Genomic DNA, 23,070 nt, shown 5'->3' with positions numbered 1-23,070 from the left:
GACTCCTGGCCTGCTCATGGCACTGCATCCTGTCAGTAGCTGTATCATTTTCTCCCTAGGTGAGCAAAAAGGTTTGCATGGAGCAGCAGCACTTACTGCAGTTCTCTGCCTTTTTATTTCGGTGAATCACTGTCTTCTGACTGGGAGTGCTGAAGAGGCTTGTCCAGTTGACTGTGTGGTAGTAGCACAAATTGCTGTTGTCTGTTATGTAGATGTTGCCAGCACTGATTTGCTTCAAGGACTGAAACTGCAGAGAGGTAATGCCTTGCTGCTTCAGGATGAGTAAGGAAAGGCCACTGTGATTACAGAAAGAAAAAGAAGGGAAAAAAAAAAAAAAAAGAGAGAAGAGGAATTAGCTCCAGAAGGTGTAACTTAATAAAGCTGGTTAGGAATTGCCTTCCAGAATTAGTTTCTAAGGTAGATATAATCTTTTTGGCAAAACTAAAATTTGGTCAGCAAACGTTCATTTTGGGGTGGCCCCAATTTTTATGAGTCAGCATCCAGTTCTAGAAAATTATGAGCACTCTGAGACTTCTGATACTGCAAGCTGTGATGCTCATTGTGCTAGGCCAGCAAAACAGCTCAACTAGTTCCATTTCATACATTAACAAGTTTTTTTGAGAGAAAGTTCTGTTTAGAAAACTAAATAAAATCCAGAATTCTTTTCTTTAAGATGACAGAATTAATACTATGATAGCTTATATGCTGAAGAGAAACTGACAAATTTATGCAAAACGTATTAACATCTGTCAGGTATCAAACTAATGTCATTTATATAAATACAGGGAGAAATTATTTTCAAAGAATTTTTCCAGCCCACTTTCCACATTTGATTTTTCTTTTGTTGTAAGATGTGGTATTTGTCTTTCCTCATCAAAGGAACAGTAAATGATTGTGTAATACGGAAAGGACTGCACATATGTGATGACTGAAGATTAGGGAAGACAACATCTAGTTTCTAGGTATTCTTAGAGTTATTGTATTTCAATGATAATAATTGTTTTCCATCTGTTTCAAATAAAAATTGCTGTTTCCAGACAGAAAGCTGGGCTGTAATTCAATCTCAAGGTTTCACTGCTATTCATAACCCACTCAGGTTGCTGTTTAAGATGCCAGCAGAATCCCAATACAGATTTCCTATTTTTACCCAATGGAGAACCAGGCATTGCTGTGAATATCATTCAGGTACCTTCATGAGCTGCTCCCATTATTTGTGACCCCATTTTATGGTCTTCAAACCATAAAATCCACATGAGTTTCCATACACAACTATTTCTAGTAAAAATGGCACTGTGGAGCTCATATACACCCCAGCCCACCTGCAAGGCACCTCAGGGAGTTCAGTGCTCTTCCATGTATTTATCTTTTACCATTGCTGAAGACCAACATGGCTCTTAGAGAACATGAACCTTCATTTCCTATTGCAACCATATAAACTTCCTGATAATGATGTTATGTTATACTCTTAATGTCTTTAAAGTAAAACATAAAAGTTATGTTTCATATTCACAAGTTATTTTAAACCATAAAATGCACTTTATGGACAATTAGTTAATAGCTTAAGCACTGAACCATAATGGTGGGGGTTTTTTGGTTTTGGTGTGCTTTGTGTTTCTAAAATAATTAGTTTCAAAAGGAATTACCTATTATAAACAACAAAATCAGCAAAGATACTGCTAATTAATACCTTGGTAAAAGACAAAACCCTATCAGTTTGTGAAGCCCCTCCCACAGTATGTTGCACTCTGTGCTACTGAACAAAGAGTCATTGAATACTAATACAAAATTATTCCAACAGCAGAGGAAGTACCTTACCTATAGAGAGCTCTTCCACCAATAGTAACCAAATTAGAAAACACCCTGAAATCTGTCATATTCTCAGGCCACGACTGGATATTCAAATACCCTGAAGGAGAAAAAGGCAAGCCCATGAATGTCAATGATTTCAGACAGAAAGACTGCTTTATCTCATACATGAGTTAGGACAGGCTAAGACTATTAATGAAAGACAGTGGTGGTTTGAGAAAAATAAATAAATAGGTAATGAATGCTGCAAACTACTGTCTTTGAATTCATCAGGCTGCTCACCACTGTCTCCTCCAAGAAGGCAAAGGAAGACTCTAACAGTCACAGCAGCATTACATCTGCTTTGATCAGCCACACTGAGGGTGAACCTAAACACGGGCTGGAATCTTGCAAGGCCTCTCAGCCTGTTCTAAACAGCAGCAGAAAAAAAATGAGTATTTGGCTGAATTAAGAAAATCCAGATTTTAAATATGCTAGAGACTTAGGACAGAAATTCAGAGATCTGTTATGATGCATTAAAAGATTACAAGAATTCCCTAAAACAACTTGCATTTGTATGCCTATGAGGACTGTTCATCTGCCTAGAGCACTCTTTGCACAAGGAAGTGGAACTGCTGATTTTGTGCCACACAGTCCTCTACAGAGTGAGTGCAGCTCCCTATGATTTGTTATTCAGTACTGCACTGAAATGCATCTTTTAGCATAGGGGTAATTCCACTTCCACTGTAGAACCATGACTGCCAATTACACAGTGTGCTTAAAAATGGCAAATTACAGACATCCAGATGCCAGATTATCTTTGACATTAATTAGGGAGAGATTTAGACCTTACTTTCATTTTTAATCCCACTGGCTTGTTGGAAATACACAACTTTTGAGAGGTGAAGCATGTGGAAGGGAACTCATTTCAACTGAGTAACACTTGCTGATTTCCACCCAGCTACAATCATGCTGTAGAGACCAGAGATTTTGATATTTTTTTTGCATTTCCCTATCAATACATGATCCACAACCAATCAAGAACTCAAAGGTGTAGTATCTTCCTGTCTCCTGAATGGTGAAAGAACAAGAAACAAGATGCAAGAAAACAATGTACAGAGTTCTAGCTATACGACTCCACTGAAATGTCACAGAAGATGAGAGGGACTACCACCCCACTGACTATACATTTGATTTAGATTACAGAGGCTAATTTGCAGCAGCATCTTCTGTTAGACCAAGAGAAGTAGCTGCCAAATCAGATTGGCTTGTCTTTTTTTTGTTGTTGTTGTTGTTTTTTGGGGGTTTAAAATGCTTTAAAGTGAAGACAATTCCTACATTCCAGCACCATATTCCCTCACTAGGTACACCCCCTTGCAATACTTGTCCCACTTTCCTAGCATGGGATAAAGACACCTCACCCATCTAACAGTAAGGTCTTGGTCCTCTGATGTTTGTGTACCTCAGACATAATGGGCATTCTGTAGTCACAAGCAGAGGGAAACATAATTGTGAATATCAACTGATACAGAGGTTTTTGTGTATGAAACTTTTATCAAATCTACAGCTGCTTTCAAAGGAAGAAGCACCCTGTGTTCTTTAGAAAACAAAACAAACAACAACCATAAACACAAAATTAGTAGTTCAGATATATGAAATGAAAAGGATCTTACCTGTTATCTCTCTCACTGTTTGGAAAATATTTAATTTCTCTGGATTGATTGCAGCAATTGTGTGATATGGGTCCCTGAAATATTAAAAGCACAAAACGTTATGCTCCAAATAAAAAAGATCACATCCTCAAAGCTATACCATACAGAAAGCAGTATTCAGGGGGTAAGTACTTTGCTTTTAGGTGGCATATGCTCCAGATTTCTTCAGACCATCTCAAATTTCTTCAGATTGTTGCTCCTGAAAACCTGTGTCTAACTTCTCCCAAGCCATATTGAAGGAAAAGAATGGTGCTTACCATCTTTAAGGTTTAAATCACTGATATTTCAGCAAATATTTATGCTTATAGAAAATGAAGGGATCCTAAATAACAATGGGTGAACACCCTAAAGGAAAGATGAATTTTCAACATTTTTTCCAGGGATACTAGCTCAAATGGTACACTTGCAATATTGTACCACCAGGCCCGACAAAGCCACTGCTGAACTAACACACTATAAGCAAAACCAGAGAACACCAGCAGTTCCTGACACATGGCATCAAAAGGCTACACTGTTTAGGTGGTGTTGAACACAGGACATCAGAAAGCACAGATCCTTGCCAAGCACATTTGTCACCCAAGGAATGGAATACCCCCAAACATTAAAATTTCCATTTCAGCTACAGTGTAAAAAGATGAATCTAGCCTTGATTTTGAGAGTTCAATCTTTTATTTTTTTAACCCTCCTAATTTTAAAGAAATAAACAGTTTCCAACTCCTTATGGAGCAAACTAGAAACTTTATTTAGACAAAAAGCCTTTATAAATTTAGGAAAAGATTCTTCTGTAACACATTGTTACAGTAAGTTTGTGGGTTTTCTTAGGGTGGGAAAAGTGGGCAGAAAATTTGGAGCATGGATTTCTACCTCCCCTCCTTCTGCTTTCCACAAGACATTGTTCTTGGAATCAGAACATGCAGGTAACCAACCAGGCTGTCTTTGGGGACAGGCGGCACAAGTCTGTGTGGCAACAGACTGACAGGGTCACTTCTAACCATCCTGGAGGTGACTCAGGGTTAGAAGCAACAAAATGAATGCTCAAACCTTAAGATAAAGCCCAGTGGGCCACAGAAGCATCAGACACTTAATTTTAAAAAGCTGGGGCTCTCAGAAAACTAGATAACAAGTTTTGACTACCTAACAGGAACACAGCATTTTGCTTTTACAATGCATTACTATAAAAAGGGAAACCTTTGCCTGCTGTAAACATGAGGTTTGTGAATTTCACCTCAAAACTCTAACATAGTCTCTAAAGATACAAACAGTTAACTCCTTAAGCAGCCAGATGTCTGATATATTTTATCAACATAAAACTGCAGACTAATAAAGTAATTTTCTACCATCCTCACTGCATATTCATCTCATCATCAAATTGGAGGTGGACAACTAAACTGAAGGTAAAAAGCTGGTGAGTACTGAGGGCTTGTTGCTCCTGCTGCAAGTACTGACAAGAATGAGGCAACATTTGCTGCAGGCTGAGGCTGTCCATCCTTAAGTTACAACTCTCTTTGTTATATCTTACCCCTTCCCAGACAGCAACACAAGTAGGAGGCAGCTTGGCATTTAGCACCCCAGCCAGAAGGGAAGGCTACATCCAACCTTGACAGGTCCTACTCATTTTTCAGCCAATGTGTTTTCTGTCTCAGGCAGCAGATAGGGATCCTAATGCAGGTCACTTTGGTCATACAATTCAGCAGAGCATTATCTTAAAACAATGAGTACCACTGACTCACCAAAATTTAAGTCTACCTTCATGCTACTCAACTAATGGACACCAATTAAGGCCCATTCATAATTATAAATCTATATATAAATTATTATGATTGTACAGAAAACCATATAGAGAGGTTTTACATCAGTCATTACAAATTCACAAAGACTTGTAGTTCAAGTACTCAGGAAAGGGAGAGGCAGGCTACAGAATCAAAAGATCAACATATGACAGGACCAATCTTAACAGTACAGTTCCCAATGAAAGCAAACAGAAAAATCCACTCAGCATCTTTCACTGAAGTTATTCTCTGCCACTACAAAAATTATTCCAGTTCCCAACAGAGAGCTTGACTTTAAGTCCCTACAATCTGAAAACCTGAAAATCTGTATTTTTAAAAGCTGCAGTTCACTCTGACAAAATAAATTTGTAACAGAACTTAGATAAAAATTGGAGAACTGTGCTATTGCTGTTGCTTCATACTGTCGTTTCATATATTAAACTACTTGTGTAGTGTAATTTTAAAAAAAATTATTTCTGTATTCTTGATTTCCAAAATGAAACAGAACTTTTTTTAAAAAGCTGTTCACCATCACGTGCCTTAGGTTTATGTTCATCTATTCAAACAGAATAACCTTCTGCTTTGTAGTCCATAATTTTGATATGGATTGGTTTTCTTCAAGGTTGGTTTTTGTCTCTTTAGACAGATTTTTATAATGAGACTCATAACTTCAGGGCTAATATAATAAGTTTTGCAACAAAAGGAATTCTAATACTCAAAATTACATTGCCTGCAATGTACTGCAATAATCCACACAAAATTGCTTATGTCCTCTAGCTACTTGGTTAGTGTTTATCAGAGTACTTCCTGTCCTGTGAGATTTAACAGATTTACTTCCAGCCTATTGGTAGGTTTGAAGTGTGACAGCCTGAGCACTTGCCTCCTGTGTGACCTTTTCCAGGATTCCAAGTTCAAAGCAGCATTTTCTTAAATTGCTTGAACCAAAGTCCTTCTTCCTCCCTATACTACATTAACCTTTCACACTGAAGTCCCTGCTGGGGAGATGAGGAGACCAGCTCCACAGTCAAAGCTCACACTGGATGGTCTTTTGAGAACCATCAAGGTGTGGAGCCCCACTGAAGTGGATTTTCAAACTTTGTCATGGCTGGAGTCAAGTTGTAGGTGAAAAATTACAACCAATCACTATATCAAATCAAGGAAAAAAAAATATTCCTTTCCACTTCGCCTAGTAGGGAAATTTGATCAAGGAAGCCTGGTGTCACCCACTTTATCATAATCTAAACATATCTGAATATACAGGAAAACTGAAGAAGAATCTGCTGGCACATCTCATGCCAGAATTCCATTTCAGATCAAACTGCAGACATTCAGTTAATCACATTTTCACTATGCCATAAAACTGCAAACATGGAGTTGGTTTGGGAACTGGACATAAGATCAAATCTTGACAACCAGATGCAAGCAATGCTGAAAGCTCTGAAGAACCCAAAAAGCAAGTTAAAATTTGAAGCCTATGCACTGGTAGAAGCAATTGAGAACTTTACATTATGAATATACCCCCAAATATCTGTGTACCTATCACAGCAAAGGGGTAAAGGGCTTAATCTTGTGTGCATTTTGAGGATTTACCTCATTTTCATAGGTCTAGAAATACCTCAAAGTGTCACATGTAATTCACCATGTCTGATAAAAACATGAAAAGCTTGAATTAGAAAGAAGATAGAATTGTATTTGTGTTCTCTCAATGGCAGAATATAATGCAAGGAGCTGGCTACCTGAATTATACTTCACCTCACCATCAGAATCTGCCTTCCCCCCTTCCAGCACTTGCACCATGCATTTACCTTTGCTTCAATAGCAAACACACAGGCACCAACCTATGAACAGCCAAGCACTAGTTGTCAGGTTGGCACATATTCCTTCAGGAGACATTGGTGACACTTTTTAACACTGGTTCTGTACCTCCATATCTCCAACTATTACTGAAACTTATTCAACAGACAGTCACATTTAAAACAAAATACTGGATTTAAGTACCAGTGAGTTCTGTGAATCTCTGCAATTGAAACCTGAATATGTACTTCAAAACCAACTGACAAGAAGGCAGCTTTTTTTAAGATCTATGCAGTGACAGCCACACAGGATATGACAACTCATGACAGATGAGACACTCTCTGCACGTTCTGCACACGAGACATCTGGTCATACAAAATTTAAAAGAAACTAAGAGAAGATAACTTTCTTTTCTCTCTTCTGTTCTCTAATCAGCCATCATTGTAAGTCCAAGGATCTCATAAAGTAACCAAAAATCATAGTTCTTTTTTCTCTTGCTAGTGCAAAAAGTCTACTTCATCCTTTCTTTTCTTAGAGACTGAATTGTAAGAATCAAAGCTAAAAGTTTTTTTCATAATGCAAGGCAGAAAACTAATCCATTCTGGATCTGCTATCTCCTAAAAGAAGCCTGTGACTATCATTAAGAGGTGGACACAATTTTTCTCAGTCAGTACCATGACATAATGTCTTAATATTGTCACTTACCCATGAATCCCAGTAACAAGGAAGATAAGGTTGCCATTGATCTTGGTACAGTTTATGAACTTGTCAATGTTGCTGGAATCCACTGTCTGAGCTGACACTAAACTCCCTGTTCCAATGCCATCACACGCTGCCAAAAGAAGGAGTTTGTGTAAAGAACTAGGGAAAACAATTACTGAATCAGAACATGTTGGACTTCCAGAGTCAGTCATGATTTCTTTCAGAGATAAACCAGAAGAGAGGTGTTAAAACTGCACTGTTTACCCACATTCCCAAAGAAGCATAGGCCAATTTAAAACAAGCTAAAGTATCTGCTGCAGGACATCCTAACACACAGGTTTGGGTATTTCACACTGAATCTAAAGGCAAATACCAACCACACAAAATCCCACTCAAACCAGAGGTAAACAGATAGTTGATAACTTGGACAAGCCTGGTGGCCATACCATTTATTTGTGCACTACCTAGTGCAGAGACTGAAGGATCCTAATGCTGATAGCTTTGCTCTGGTGAATTTGTGAACTTAACCATTCACATGTCATAAAGTCCTTTAGAAAGGACATACAAGTAATTCCTTACTCATCATCCTAGAATTTAAATAAATTAGTGGAGTCTGGAGTAACTGGAGAAACTTCAGTACCCAGTGGTAATGTGGATACATAGGAAATAGATTTAAAAATTGCCTCTTGATTCAGCATTCCTCTGGCTCCCTAGCTTGGTTTACTGAGTTAAAATATATCAAATTTATTTCCATCAGTGGTCCTCTGGCTCCCCAACACAGTTTACTCTGTTTAAAATGTATCACACTGATTTCCATCAGCAGAACCCTGGCTCCACTGGCATAGATTACACTGTTTAAAAAGGTACCAAACTTATTTCCACCAGCAAAATCTCATCAACAGACCACCCCCTCCTTTGTCAGGACTAAAAAGATAAAATGCTAATGATACTGATAAACTGCCAGACAGCTAATGCAAATTGATAGAAAACACAAGAATTTCAGGAAACCTGAATACAAAGGGAAGACCTGCAGCTACCAAATTTGTAACCTCTGGCAATAATTGATGAAAAGAAGGAACTTTTTACTATAGAAATAGTCAGAGGAAAAAGTGAAATCAGAGGCAAGAGGAGCATCACCAAGGAGCAGCAGAGCAGTGACCTCAAAGAGACAGAGATCCCTGCAAGAGACTAGAGGTGACCCTTTCTTCAGAGGGTTAAAAAGCTTAATTGCTCTTTCTTAATAGCCCTTTTCCTGGGGTGATTAATTTGTCTAAAAACCCTGGTCTGCCTGTTTCTGTCTCACTATTAACTCCTTTCCAAGACTTCTTTCAAAGGTGAAGTAATTTTTTCCTGAATAAAACCATTGCCATTTGTTCAAACCATAAACCTGGTGACTTTGCAATTTGTAGTTTGTGCATGTGCAGTAGCTAATATTTCCTTGCAAACTAAATATTAAATAATAATAGTTATAGACTGTGACACCAGTGAAAAAACTTCTTTGTAGCCTATGTAATCTAGTTACATTTTCTGGGACACATAATGCATCCAGGAACAAATCCTTCATGACTTCCATCCTGTCACATATCCCATTTCCTCAACAGGGAACTAGGCAGTTCCAAAGGCAGCTACCAGCAGTACACCTGAAACTTTTACACACATAGGAACTTTCCTCCTCCCAGAGCACAGCTCAGTTTGACAGGGATAATACACATGCGTTTTCATGTATAAATGCATATAAAAACCTATTGTCAATGTTGCTGGAATCCACTGTCTGAGCTGACACTAAACTCCCTGTTCCAATGCCATCACAAGCTGCCAAAAGAAGGAGTTTGTGTAAAGAACTAGGAAAAACATTTTTGGTTTTCCAAATTCTTATAAAAATTCCAATTCATATAAGAACCTATACAACACAAAAGCTGTTCACTGTAATTAGGCTGGACACTGCTTTTATTTAGAATTCAGCATGTCACCCTTACTTAGAATTCAGCACATCAGTACCCTGCCTTGGATGAGATCTCTGTGTTTGACTGTTTCAGCCATTTGGAGGGACTCTTGATTTACAGAGTTTTTCAGTAACTTCACTGTGAATTTTCTTCCAGACACGGCTTCCACTAGGACTAAAAAGTGGCAGAGGTGCATAATGGTGTTTTGCTCCTAAGACCTTCAAGCAGGAAGCAGAAAGTCTGCCTTGTTGAGCTTGGGACAGTGATATAACCTATCATATCAGTCTTTTCAGCAGCACCAGCAATGAAAAACTCTCCATCTATGTTTTGGACAATTAGAAAGGAGGTAAAAGACACTGAGAAAACAGAGACAAAGTTTAAAACTAAAAACGACAGAGGAAATAAATGGAAACCTAGCATTGTATTGACAAGCATGAGATTGAAGTCAGGGCATTGCACTTTCCCCTTTGGAATGACAAGAGGACAGCTCTAAAATGCCTCCAGGAAATACTTGTCATTAACATCACACAATAAAGAATTCTCTCAGATTTCTCTAAATTCAGTGGAGAAAACCCCTTCATTTTTATTTAATCAAAAGTAAAACTAATTGCTTTGGAAATATATTACCATTAAAACTGAATTAAGTTTTCCTTTTATTATATATACTTCACCCACAGCCTACATAGTTCAAAGTTCTGTGGATATCCAAAGACTACTAATGTTCTACAACACAATCATAAAGGGTATTCCAAGCCAAAATATCACCCTGTTATGCTCTAATACAGCAAGACCACAATAAAAAAAATTCAGGCTGAACTGCTGCCTACCTTTAGGGCAAATGTCTGTGCAGGGCTTGCACATCTTGATACCATTTTCTTCAACCTCCATCTTGGAGCTCGGACATGCACGGACACAAGAGCTGGAATCCACCACAAAGTTGTCTGAGAAAATAAGAAGATTTTAGCAGAAAATGAACCACTGGGTATCTGTCCCATGATGGGACAGATATTTTTGGACACTGTTGTCAATCTGTATCATTATATACCACAACACTTCCACATTGACAGTTAGTGTTCAGTGTTTTAGGAGTGTACAAGAAAACAAATTAAGCAAGTTTTCAGAGACTTATGAAAATCCATTAATTGTCAGACTTGACCCCCTTCCTCCCCTAATTTGGTTCTATCATTATTTGTGGTAATAAAGTTAAAGTAATTAGAGGGAAATAAAACATGATACTTTGCTCTGTCTCTTTCATACACACAAAAGTATATACACCTGGGATAAAACACTGCACAAGAGATTGACAGGTATTTCAATTTTGCCTTGTAAAACAACTGCCAAAAGGGATATAGACTAATCCTACCTAGCTGAAAGCTTAACAATGTCAAGAAAGGGACAAAAAAAGGAAAAAAAGTTCAATTAAATATTTGGACAAAGAATCCTATCCCTTAAGAAATTCAAGGTATGTTATGTAAAAAAAATTTAAATAATCTTGCTTCAAAAAAAAGACCATGCTGGTAAAGACAGAACTGAGCTGTGACAGTCACAGCCTTAGCACAGAATGACTTTTAACTACTTGTCTACAGAGATTCAAAATTTGTATTTTTCTTTGGGCTGAATGATGGTTCCATTCATAATTTTTCATCTTTTTTATATGTAATTTATGTATAAAATAACATACAATGAGCTGCAAACTTCAGTGGAAATGAAAGAGAGAGCAAGAATACTGTTCTTTTCTATTTTTCTTTCTAATTAAAAAATTATATCAAGGACTATGTAAGTGATAATCCTCCTAAATATTTCTATTGCTTATCATCATCTGTCTGGCATCTCAGAAGCATGTGTTCTTTATATGCATTGGATTAATCTTTTTTTAACTCCCCACTCCCCTCTAATTTTACTCTGGAGTTTTAGGACTTTATTGTTGTCACTATTACATGGTTTTTCCTTGGGGGGACACACCTGCTCAGAAAATACCTCTGTCAAAGGTTATTCTAAGGTATTATTCTAAGGTAAAAAAAAGGGCACCAGCATTATGAAAGCATTTTTTGCCACGTGGACAATTATTTCCTGAAAAGGAAATTTTTCAATCCCACGAATACAGCCTTTTGGCACTATTTTAACTGTTGATTTTGAAATCCACATATGCTGATCCAAAGCATGAATGTAACAAGCAGTGGTCATAGAAAGAGGAATGCAGTCAATTCCTTTTCTTGAATAAAATCACTTCAGCATAGGATACTAGGAAAGTGTCAGCAACTCCAAATGCCTGTAGTTAACAGATGACTGAGTTATTACAGGCTGCAAGCACAGGTGGAGGGATTTGAGATATTGTGCTCTGTGCTTAGATCACACTCATCGCTTTGTAAGGCTCCTGAAATGCAACTCAAACTTTCCATCACTGCAGGAAAAGGCAGCTAACACAGCACTTACGTGGGCACTTTTTGACACAAAAAGCCCCATAGGTGTACTTGGCATTGTGATTATGCTCCAGCTGGAAGGTGGTAGGGTTGTATACAAAAGTCTGGGGGCACTGTGTGACACATGCTCCGCTATCATTGAAATTCATACAGGCCTGCAAAGCAAGGGAGAAAAAAAAATGAAGTTAAACCATACAGCTGCTTTAGTTTTTTTTGTTGTGGTGGGGGTTTTTTTGTTCTGTTTTGGTTTGGTTTGTTTGTGGGTTTTATTTGTTTTTTGTTTTTGTTTGTTTGGGTATTTTAGTTTAAAATACAGTTGTGATTGTTCAGATGTGTTGCAACAGTGAGGAAAGGGATATACAGTTCTCTGACCTTCTTTTTGGGTACTCAGATTTCTTGCTAGGATCTTGGCAAACAGATGACTTTAAAAAGGAAACCTATCGAGCCCCCTTAATTTGAAACACGGTTGGCTGCTACAGCACTCCCTACAAAAATACAACACTGTAATTTGTTTCATAACTATTGTTACTACTAGCAATCAACTAATTCGCAACTCCATAGGACATTCTAAAATCACCACAAATGAATAGCTATTTATCAGTCAATCTAAACAAATGCTGCTAATGACTTTTACAGAGGTCCAACCCTTAGATTTCTTGAGAATGCATGAGAGCATTCTCCAGCCGAAAACTGCAATTCCCAATTAGAAAGCAAGAGGGATAAGAACTTCTTTTGAGCTAGCACAGGAGGGGGTCATTTTCCTAAGTGGCAAGTTTAACAAGGTCAGTAGCTTCACACACTGAGAAAAGAAAATAGGACTTTGTATCACTTAGCATTCAAGCTCAGCCACCCAGAGCTGATTGAGGACAGGGCCCTGACAAATGAAAGAGGCAAGTGTGTGGATGCAGGGAAAATAATTGACCATGCAAGGTTGATAATTAGCAGTGGAAAAACCCCACTGATTTTAACATTCCTTATCATGACTTACCGTGTCTATGGTTTTAACCACAGCTTATAAAAAATTGTTCATATTCACAAAGAATACTGTAAATGTTAACTTTCAGCTGAATATGGAAGCTGTAACTTGGCTCAGATCCTTCTAGCAGCTTAAGCAACCATTGTTACTGGATTCTGCTTCCCCACTAACCTGCCTTGCTGAAGCCAGGTTGCTTTTAAAGTTTTAGTTCTAGGGATGAAAGCTTTTGGTCCTTTTCCAGCTTGTAAAAAATACAGGTGGTTTTGAATCTTTAAAGAGTCATCAAGTACACCAACACATGTGTCATGTTGCCTCCCATACAAGGCTGAGACTGAGAGAAAAGTGGAAAAGATTCCTCTGTTCTGCTCTCTTTTCTAACAGTCCTTGTCTCCATTCAGATCAGGACCAGCAGGACTGAGGCAGGTTATCTGTCATCTCAAAAGATTTCAGAAGGCAGAGACTAACAATGCACCTAAGGGAGAAGGACAAAATCTGCTGCTGAAAGGGACAAGCAGGGAACTCCATGATGAAGACACTATCCTACATGGTGTGTGAACTTCCACAGTCCTTGGGAGCTTGCAGGTAACCCAAATGGATCCCGTCTTTTTTTTTATTCTTTAAAATGCATATTACAAAACTTTTAAAGTTTTGGTGGTTTTTTGGTTTTTTGTTTATTTGTTTGCCAAGGGTTTTGTTTGTTTTGTTGGATGGCTTGGTTTTGGTTTTAGGGTTTTTGTTGGTTTTGTTTGTGTTGTTTCTTTGTTTTCATTTTGTTTTGTTTTTTAAGAACTGGGTGGGAAGTTCACGGGTGCCACAGCTCTCAACCAGGCCTTGATACGCATTTCAATTTTAGATCCAGTTTGGTTTTAAATGCAAGAACATCTCTACAACTTTTTTATTAGCATGGGTGCTTGCAGTTATGTGACAGGATGATTATTGTCTTGCTTTTAGAATTGAACATGCAAATGTTGTATGGTAGCATATGGAGGAAGGAAAGCTGAATTTTATCTGGAAATATTAAAATAATATTTACAATAGGATAATGTTGCAAGCTGCCATAACAAGCTAAAAGATTTGTAATGTTTTGTAAATTGTACTTTTGCTTATTAATAAATACTATTTTTTTCTGCTTGACAATTTTACATCTACTGTTTACTTAAAAGGTATTATAGCATGTACATGATAATCCTCCAATAACAGGTTTGGCAAATCCATAAGAAAAGCACAACCAACACTTCTCAGGAAAAGCTCATCTAGAAGATATGGGAACTTCTATCTCAAGACTATAAAGCTTTGTACACATTTATAATTACTTGGATAATGCATGCAAACCTCTAGCATTTGGTCCCACACACTGCTAACTTATGAATGAAAGCACAAGAACATACAGAGGGAAAAAACAGTTGTATCTCATCTGAAAGCCAAGCACAGTTGTCTATAGCCTAAAGGGTTACACTTTTCACTCAGTGTGTACTAAGCAAGTAATGACTAGTCCTGAAAATTGCCAGACCCCTGCTGAATTTCTTTTACATTGCTCTCAGGCCAGGAGTGAATGAGAATAAAGCCCTGAGTGCTTTTCTGCTGGATCAGAACAAAAACACCAGTTGATTTTTAGCAGTCATCTTTCCATAACTGTCACCACTCAGTCTAACTTATTTTCTTTCAGGATGCAGTATGACAGAATTTATGCTGCAAATAACTTGTCCTTAACCTTTGAGAATGGACAGACATCAACACATCAGCTTTGAGGATGGTCCTCAACAGTCATATGGGAACAATAAGGCAATTTTCCTCTTTACCTATTTAGATTGTATATGATTCAGGAAAGGATATTATTTTCCCATCTCTGTGGTCCAAAGCCAACACAGAACTTCCTGTGAACACTGAATCAGTCATACCATGTGTGCTGAATATCTACGTGTGTAAAGACCCAGCAACAAAGAGCAATTTCAGTAAAACATTAGCAGTAGAGTAAGGCCATCACTGCATTTTATCAGCAGCTAACAAATATAATTTAGAATGCATTTTTGAGGTACAATATCTACCAGTATCAAACTATACACAGATAGTGAGCAAGTTTCAAGCCCAGCAAGGGCAAGATTTTTGCCTGTTCATTATGATCTATTTGCCTACAGTATCAAAATATCTGCAATTACCTGTACCATAAGATGCCTTCTCTCCCAGTCCAACCTGGAAGATTTTAAAAGGAGCCTACCCAACTTCACAGATACTTGTTTTTTCCAATCATCTGGGTACCTTTGAATACCCACCTCTCTGTGCATGTTGTAGTTCTCTAAGCTTCTTTATGCCTAGATTTGCTTTCCCTAAAAACATCAGCAAATGGACTCTGCAACCCAGAGTGATGAGTGATTTGAGATCAGTGTTGGATTCAGAAGCTGCTTATGCTTTTGCAAGTAACAAACTACAAATAAGACAAATCTATCTAAAGGCATTTATATATATATATATATATATTAGAGGAAAATTTGCCCTTTTCCTCTTTTCCACCTGAAGTGCATGTAGTAGCATCCATTTGGGGCAGTGAAGAAGCATGCCCAGTAAAAGCTGAGTTTCAATCAAGTCTGACAGTAATAGGGAATACCTTTCACAGAGAACCTAAATTGTGTTCTTGACTTTCAAATAAAAAGCACACACAGTAGTAATAAAAGCCATGCTCAAATGGAATGATAAATAGTCCTAAAAATTTCCTATCACCTGTAAAAGTTAATTTTAAAAAAGTAAAAGTTAAAGCTCACCGAGATTAGCATATTAATGGTTCCCAATCTGTATTTACAAATCTCATAAACCTGTCAATGGGTATTATTAAGTAGCTAAGGGATGTTAATATAACTTGGAAAATATTAAATGCTTAAATCTGCAGCCTAAGCCTGGGAGTGGGCATGCAATACATTCAAGGGTCAAAATTGTGAATCCCATGGATTGAAGCATTAAGAATTTGCAGTGTGACTGCCAGGAAGAAGAAAAATGAGGAGTCTCACACATACAAAGCAATCAGTGTCTTTAGGTCCAAAGCAGCCTCCAGCGCACTCCCGGTGGCAGCAGTCGCTGACGTAGGGCCCGTAGCACCGCCCATCACACTGCTCTGCACACACTGTCTTTGTCACTGGGAAAAGGCAGAAAAATTATCAGGTCAGAATCAGGACTAAGGAGAGAGCTCTTCAACTGCCCACTGAGGAAAACAACAATCCAAATAATATACTGAAAAAAAACACACAAGTTTTAGGGTAATTGCTTCAGTGGAACTGGCAACTCATATCCTCCAGAATCCTTTCACAACACCCTTTTTAGGAACACTTGCTTGAGGAGTGTGGAGAAAAAAAAATTCAAGAGTTAAAGTGAGATATTATTTTCAAATTATTAGTTTTTGTAAACAGATGACAGAAGGATATGCAAAAAAACCCTCAAACCTACAAAATAACAGAAGTAAGCCCACCAGTTCTGTGTGAGTTTCCCCCCACAAATAATAGCAAGGTTAGTAAAACACTGAAACTCAGAGTCAGGCAAGTCATCTCAGAGCCAAATGCTCTTGATGGCAACCAATTTGACAAACAGACAATGAGATGATGGAAAAAATCCAGAACATAGCCTGCAGGTTTGAACACATTTGGAAATACCAGTTACTTTTTCTAATTAACACAATCCAGCCTTCATTCACAGAGAAACAACTATATTCTACCAACTGGAAAGCACAGTGATTTAAATAGCACCACACTGCTGTACCTCAAGGCTCAGTCTTACGCAAAAAACAGTCAACAAGAGCAGCTCCTCCCCTCACCCAGTTATACCATCTTTTTTGCAGGAAAAAGATATTATTATTGTCTGCAGGACCGTATCAACCACCACCTACAGAATGCCAGGAAGTTGCGCTGTCAGATATCTTTTGATAAAAGCAGGGATGTGACACTTCTGTAATTAACCTTTACCACTGATTTTGTTAATAGCATTTAATTACTTCTCTATGGAAAACAGTTTTCAAGAAGCCAGAGAGCCAGAATTTCATCCAATCTGTCTGTTTGTTTCTTCTACTTAACGTATCAGTAACTCCCAAACCATATTCCTATAACTACTCACTGGAAATACCTAAGGTAATACCAAAATTTCTTCATATACACAAAACTTATTTAGGACATAAAAGTGTAAATAACCGAAGAGAAGTAATAATTTTTAATCTACAGAAAAAGGCAATGCACTGTTAGTGTAACTTCATGTTGCTGACGTAAGAGGCAACCCCCAGACAGAAAACACTTCTGTGCTTATGCAATCTGATTTAAGAAATCAGGAAATTTCTGTCAATGCACTTGCAGTCAACACTGCTAGGGAAACACATTAAAAGGATTTTTAAATTTAAGTAAGAGTGTTTATAAACATTAGGACAGGATATAAAACAGTGGCATATGTTAAGCAAAACACACATGTTGCAGTATGCTACCACACTATTAGCTGACAAGAAACAGAGTCTCATCTCAGGAAATTAACAAAGGCCTCACTTAGTTGGTGACTGCTTATTGGTTTCTGCCAGTTCAGAAACTTCTCCACAGTGCCTTGATTTGCACTGTGTACCAGAACTATTAGCTTTTACCTCAAAAGCAAGGAAGGCCAAGATTTACCCTCACTTAACAGAGGACATGTGCCACAGGCTCTCCCTCTGCCACCTGTGAAGAGGCACCAAAGTGGAGGATGTTAATTTCATCCAGTCCCATGACCCAAATCCCCCACGTTGATCTGTGTTGCAAGACAAACCTCTTTTAGGGCACGGCGCTCCAAGGTCCAACCAAGTGTTCCAGCAGAAACTCTGAGTCTATAGCCCTCAGGGTTGACCAGCCTGGATCAGTGCTATTGCTCCAGATCCGACTGACCTCTCTGCTAGCTTGCTCAGGACTGAGCTGAGCCTGTGCTTCAAGCCTCACCTTTTATTGGCCCCCTAATCCTGCTCATGCGCAGTTGGGGCCCGCCCTAATCAGGCACAGGTGGGCTTAACACAAGCTCATGCCCACTACCTGGTAATTAGTGGCACCTGGTTGCCTCATTTCACTACAGATCTGTGTCCGTCCTCAGACAAGATGTAGGCCCCTAAGTGAAGAGGGTACCATCCAAATGCTCTGCCTCCTTTTCACACAGCAACTGCTCATGGCTACCTGTATACCTCCTTTATAAAAACGCTCCTCTGCTACTGCTCTCTAACCCTCTGGCCAGCATGACTCCTGCCAGCAGCAGGGCAGGGCACCAGGCCAGGCAGGGAACCATTCCTGGCAGCAGCAGTACAGGGTCACTAAAATGTCAGCCCTCCCACTCCACATGCTCAGTGACCCCTTCCAGAATGTTTGGCAGGCAGAGGGTATGGTGAGGGTTCCCTCAGCAGCTACCTTACCCATCACACTCAGTGCTGCTCCAGCAGCACTGTCTCCTTGTTTTCTTCTCTCTTTGCACCAGAGGCAGAGCCAAGGAGCCAAACTGCAGGCAGATACATCAGAAAAGAGAAGAGGGCAGGATAGCCCCCCATGGGTATTCACTAGCAGGATACTGTTGAAAAGCATTTCTCACTGTTGCTCCACAGCAATTTAATGTGTTGCTTAAGCCTGTAAAGTTTTGATGTAAAGTACCACTTTGTAGACAATTAGTACAAGCTACCTAATTAACTCAATGTCACAGTTTAGGTCCAGCTGGTAACAAGCAGGCCTTGGCTCCCTCACCCCACACTGTGCCACAGGGTGGAGAAAATCCAACAGGGAGGTCTAACACCCAATTACGGTCATGGCAAACAGATTCAATTTGGGGAGAAAAAGAATTAATCCATCAGAACAGTAAAGAAAGAGAAAACATAACCAGATCCTTACTACCTTCTCCCACCCCTCCCTTTCTCCCAGGTCCGGATCACTTCACCCCTGCCTCCCCCTCAGGGCACAGGGGACAGGCAGGGGGGTTTCAGGGTCAGTTCCTCGCACGGTGTTTTTGCTGCTCCTTCCTCCTCAGGGGGAAGACTCCTCACAGCCTTTCCCCTGCTCCAACATGGGGTCCTTCTTCTATGGGAGAGTGTCCCTCACAAACCTTTCTGACATGAGTCCCTCCCATGAGGTGCAGTCCCTCAGGAACAGAATGCTTCACTGTGCACTTCACACAGGGTCACGGATGCTTCAGGAACAGCCACCTCCCCTGGCAGGGGGTCCTACAGAGCTGCAGCTCCATGTCTGCCCTCCTGATCCTTCACGAACTGCTCCATCAGGCTTCTCACTGGGCTGCTGAGGGATAGGCTGACATCTCACCACAGGCTGCAGGGAAGTCTCTGCTTGGGCACCTCCTCCCCCTTGGTCCTCACCGACTTTGCTATCTCTGCTTTGGTATTGCTCTCATCTCCTCCTCCTTTGCCCTGCAGGTGTCTTAGGAGTGTTGTTTTCCCCTTCTTGAATATGTTACTGGCAGAGGCAAATCCAGCTTCTCTGATCTGCTCAGCCTTGGCTAGATGTGGGGCAGGAACTGGAGCTGGGGGAGCATCTAGTAGCTTCTCACAGAAAACACTCCTGTGGCCTCCCCTTATACCCAAACCACCCCACAGTAACCCAAAACACTCAATTATATTTTATTTACCTTCACGCCAGCTGCTGTTGAGAGCAGGTCTAGATGTCTACCATGCTTATATAATCACTGGTTTCCCACGGAGAGGTTTCCTGGCAGACTTTCAAAAGGGCAAAGAGGCTGAGTCCCTGCAGTATGTCCCACACCATCAGCTGCAAGAGGTACAGGGAATCCTTCCCTGCTGCCTTCCCAAAAACCAACCCTAAGAAGGTGAACCCCCTGCCTCAGGGGGAGGAAGGACCTGCCAGGTATTCATGTGCAGCAAGACGAACCTCTTTTAGGGTACGACGCTCCAAGGTCCAACCAGGTGTTCCAGCACAGACTCACAAATAGTGCTCTGAGTCTATAGCCCTCAGGGTTGACCAGCCTGGGTCGGTGATATTGCTCCGAGAGCGACTGACCTCTCTGCTGGCTTGCTCAGGACTGAGCTGAGCCTGTGCTTCAGGCCTCACCTTTTATTGGCCCCCTAATCCTGCTCATGCGCAGTGGGGCCCGCCCTAATCAGGCACAGGTGGGCTTAACACAAGCTCATGCCCACTGCCTGGCAATTAGTGGCACCTGGCTGCCTCATTTCACTACATCCATGCCCACAAACAACCACACTGACCACCCCTGAGCATGTTTGGAAAAAGCAGTCTTCTTGCCAACTCACAAGCTATTACTTTTAGTGGGCCAAGAGAGCCAAGATCACTAAGGAGGATTACATGCTCCTTTCAAGCTGAGCTGCAGATAATAGAACTTCCCCAGGCTTAAACAGAGGTGGGAAATGAGCTCCAAAACCAGCAGCGGGGTTAAGCCATTTACTGACAACTTTTCAGCAGTTTTCACACTATTAGGCTAGGAAAAAATAATCTAAATTATTCACCCACTACTAGAGCCTCCCTGTAAGGATTGTGCAATGTGTGAAGATACAGACACAGTCATTAAAAAAAAATAATAAAATCCTTAACTACAACAATTTACTCCAGAGTACATTTTCTTTTTTAAAAAACCAAGAGCACGCCCCATACCAGGACTGACCCGGAGGGCTATGGCCCCTTTGCAGCACAGGATTTAACCAAAGTTCTTTCAGAAATTGTACTATGATTATGTTTAGGCACAAGCTTAATGAGGGCCTCTACCATGCTGATTGGGGTAGGAAACATTTTGACTTTTCCTGAAGACTAGGAAGTTATAAATCAGTTTGCAAAATTTATAGCCACAGCAAAAGTTTGTGACTGTTCTTCCCTAATTGTTTATTTTACTGGGAAAGCAAATAATGCCAACAGAAATGCCAACATGTCTTTCTAGGAAAAGGCCACAACATACCATATTTATCTTGCGATTCACTTCATGCTGTATTTGCATTATAATTGCTATCAAAAGTCCAGCTCTGAGGAGCTGTCAGGTATCTTCAGGGGCACCACACACCAAGACAAGAAAGAATTTAGTGAGCTCTGAAGGTGGGACTCGTATTCAAAACAGTTTGCAGTGAAGGGTTTTCCCCAAAACAAACACAAGGCAATACTATATCCTGAAATAATACCCAAATTCCAATAACATAACAGTTAGATTCCTGCAATCATCATTGTGAGAAAAGCTTATAGAAAATGTACATAGTGTACTGGTTTAATAATATAGCCAGCATTTTCCCCACAAACTTTCATCAAAATGAAATCAGTTGATTTTCTAGCTGTGACTCAAGAACCTATCTGGAAGAATGAAATGTAAAAGTAAGTATTACCCAAATAATACTTATTACTTATAAGTATTACCAAACTGTATGTTCAAGCTGATGAATGTTGATGGATGGCTCCCAGAGGGGGCTTGAGATGGTGCCAAAAGAGTTAGGACGGATAGTAGGGAACTGGGCATCAGCCATGAACAGGCAGCATCAACCCAAAGTAACCCAAAGTAACTCTTTCTTCCAAGAGAAGAATGGAGAAAAACTGACCTCCTCCTGTTCCTGTTACCTACTGTGGAGACTGCTCACAGGGTTGCTGGTAGACAGGGGTGATCAGAAGCCCTCACATCATGTCCTGCTTGCAGCCCAGACACACACACATGAGATCAAGGAGTTCTGGGCTGGGTTGTCAGAGGAATTTTAAGTGTCAGATACTTGTCACTCAAGAGAACTGTGAGAACTGAGACCCCAAGTTTCAAATGAGAATTTTAAGAGTCAGCACAACTACCCACCCTGATGCCTACTGACCCTTTTGGGATCCCAGGAAATCTGAGGGTTTTGACTACACAGAACTGTCAAAGCAAGGGCTGGAACAGCAACAGACAGTGGCAAACACCAAGGCCTGGAAAAAAAAGGCCATGAATTGGGATGGGTTTCTATCAATCTCTACTGAATATTCCACTGTGATACAGCAACAAGCTGTGTTGGGAACAGAGTGGAATGGGCACTTCATGTATGTGTACAAATAATTGGTCTCTCCTATTGTTTCCCTTAATCTTTAAGTATGTCAGGGAACTATAAATCTATGAAGGGAAAAATGGGAAGTAACTGAAATCAATGAATAAGTCTCCTGAACATGCAAAGTTATTAGAGAAATACAAGGATTTTAATTAAAGATGTTGGCTCCAAGCGAAAATGCTGGGTTACCCTGATTGATCTGAGCTGCTGGTTCAGCTCTTTCTGTCTCTCTCATCAGGCTCCCACTTGCCTTTTGCTGCTCTAATTGGGTACTTACTGCATTGGAACCTTCTTCTTCTCAGCAACATCAGCTGTGCAAAGACTGTATAAATACAATTATGCTCTGGCATAACTCCTGTACACACAGAGTCATGGAGCATTTTACCATTGCTGAACATTTAATGTTTCAGGTTTGATTTAAAGGCCATTTACTTTTTTTGGATGCCTTTAGTTTGGTCTGTATTTTAATTTAAATTTTTCTCTTTTGTTTTGGTTATGTTCCTCTAGGAATGCATAAAGTACATAATCTGTCATTTTAATAAAGTAATATATTCAATAATATATTCAATTTGTTAAAGTTTCCATTTATATTCATTTAAAAAGCCCCCCCCCCAACAGATATAAACAGAAAAAATAGTAAGACCATAATCATAGATTTTAAAATTTGATTAGTAACTTCCAAAACATTTATCCCTGTGTTTCCTTCAAGTGGTTCACTTTCTATTTAATGGGTGCCCAATATTCTTTGAAAAATAGATTCTTTGAAAAAGTATTTCCCTATTATCCTTCCCTGACACCGAAACAAGGAATACCACCTAGCTTTTAAATTTTCAAAATTAATATTTACTAATAATTTAGTTATAAAAAGAGATTGTTAACTATATAAAACAGTACCCTGAAATTACATCTCTGCACCTCCCTAATAGATAAGCTTGTTTTATATTCCCTATGACATGTCTTCTTAAGTACATAAATTT

At 39.5% G+C, this 23,070-nt stretch overlaps 1 protein-coding gene across 3 annotated transcripts in view; it reads right to left on the bottom strand.

The window, feature by feature from the left end:
- The window catches only part of ERBB4 (erb-b2 receptor tyrosine kinase 4), a 629,260-nt gene that overhangs the window by 165,779 nt on the left and 440,411 nt on the right, over nt 1-23,070 (bottom strand). For all 3 annotated transcript variants that reach the window (XM_030453944.1, XM_030453945.1, XM_030453946.1), the window contains exons 6-12: nt 16,107-16,225; nt 12,139-12,280; nt 10,533-10,646; nt 7,766-7,892; nt 3,459-3,532; nt 1,816-1,906; nt 97-296 (exon numbers count right to left, since the gene is read on the bottom strand). In XM_030453944.1, the coding sequence (XP_030309804.1) occupies nt 97-296; nt 1,816-1,906; nt 3,459-3,532; nt 7,766-7,892; nt 10,533-10,646; nt 12,139-12,280; nt 16,107-16,225 (867 nt within the window). The remainder of the gene's footprint in view (nt 1-96; nt 297-1,815; nt 1,907-3,458; nt 3,533-7,765; nt 7,893-10,532; nt 10,647-12,138; nt 12,281-16,106; nt 16,226-23,070) is intronic.

This window comes from Calypte anna, chromosome 7 (genome assembly GCF_003957555.1).
Source record: "Calypte anna isolate BGI_N300 chromosome 7, bCalAnn1_v1.p, whole genome shotgun sequence".
NCBI lineage: Eukaryota > Metazoa > Chordata > Aves > Apodiformes > Trochilidae > Calypte > Calypte anna.
The sequence above is the reverse complement of the archived record's forward strand: the minus strand, read 5'-3'. Positions and strand labels throughout refer to the sequence as shown.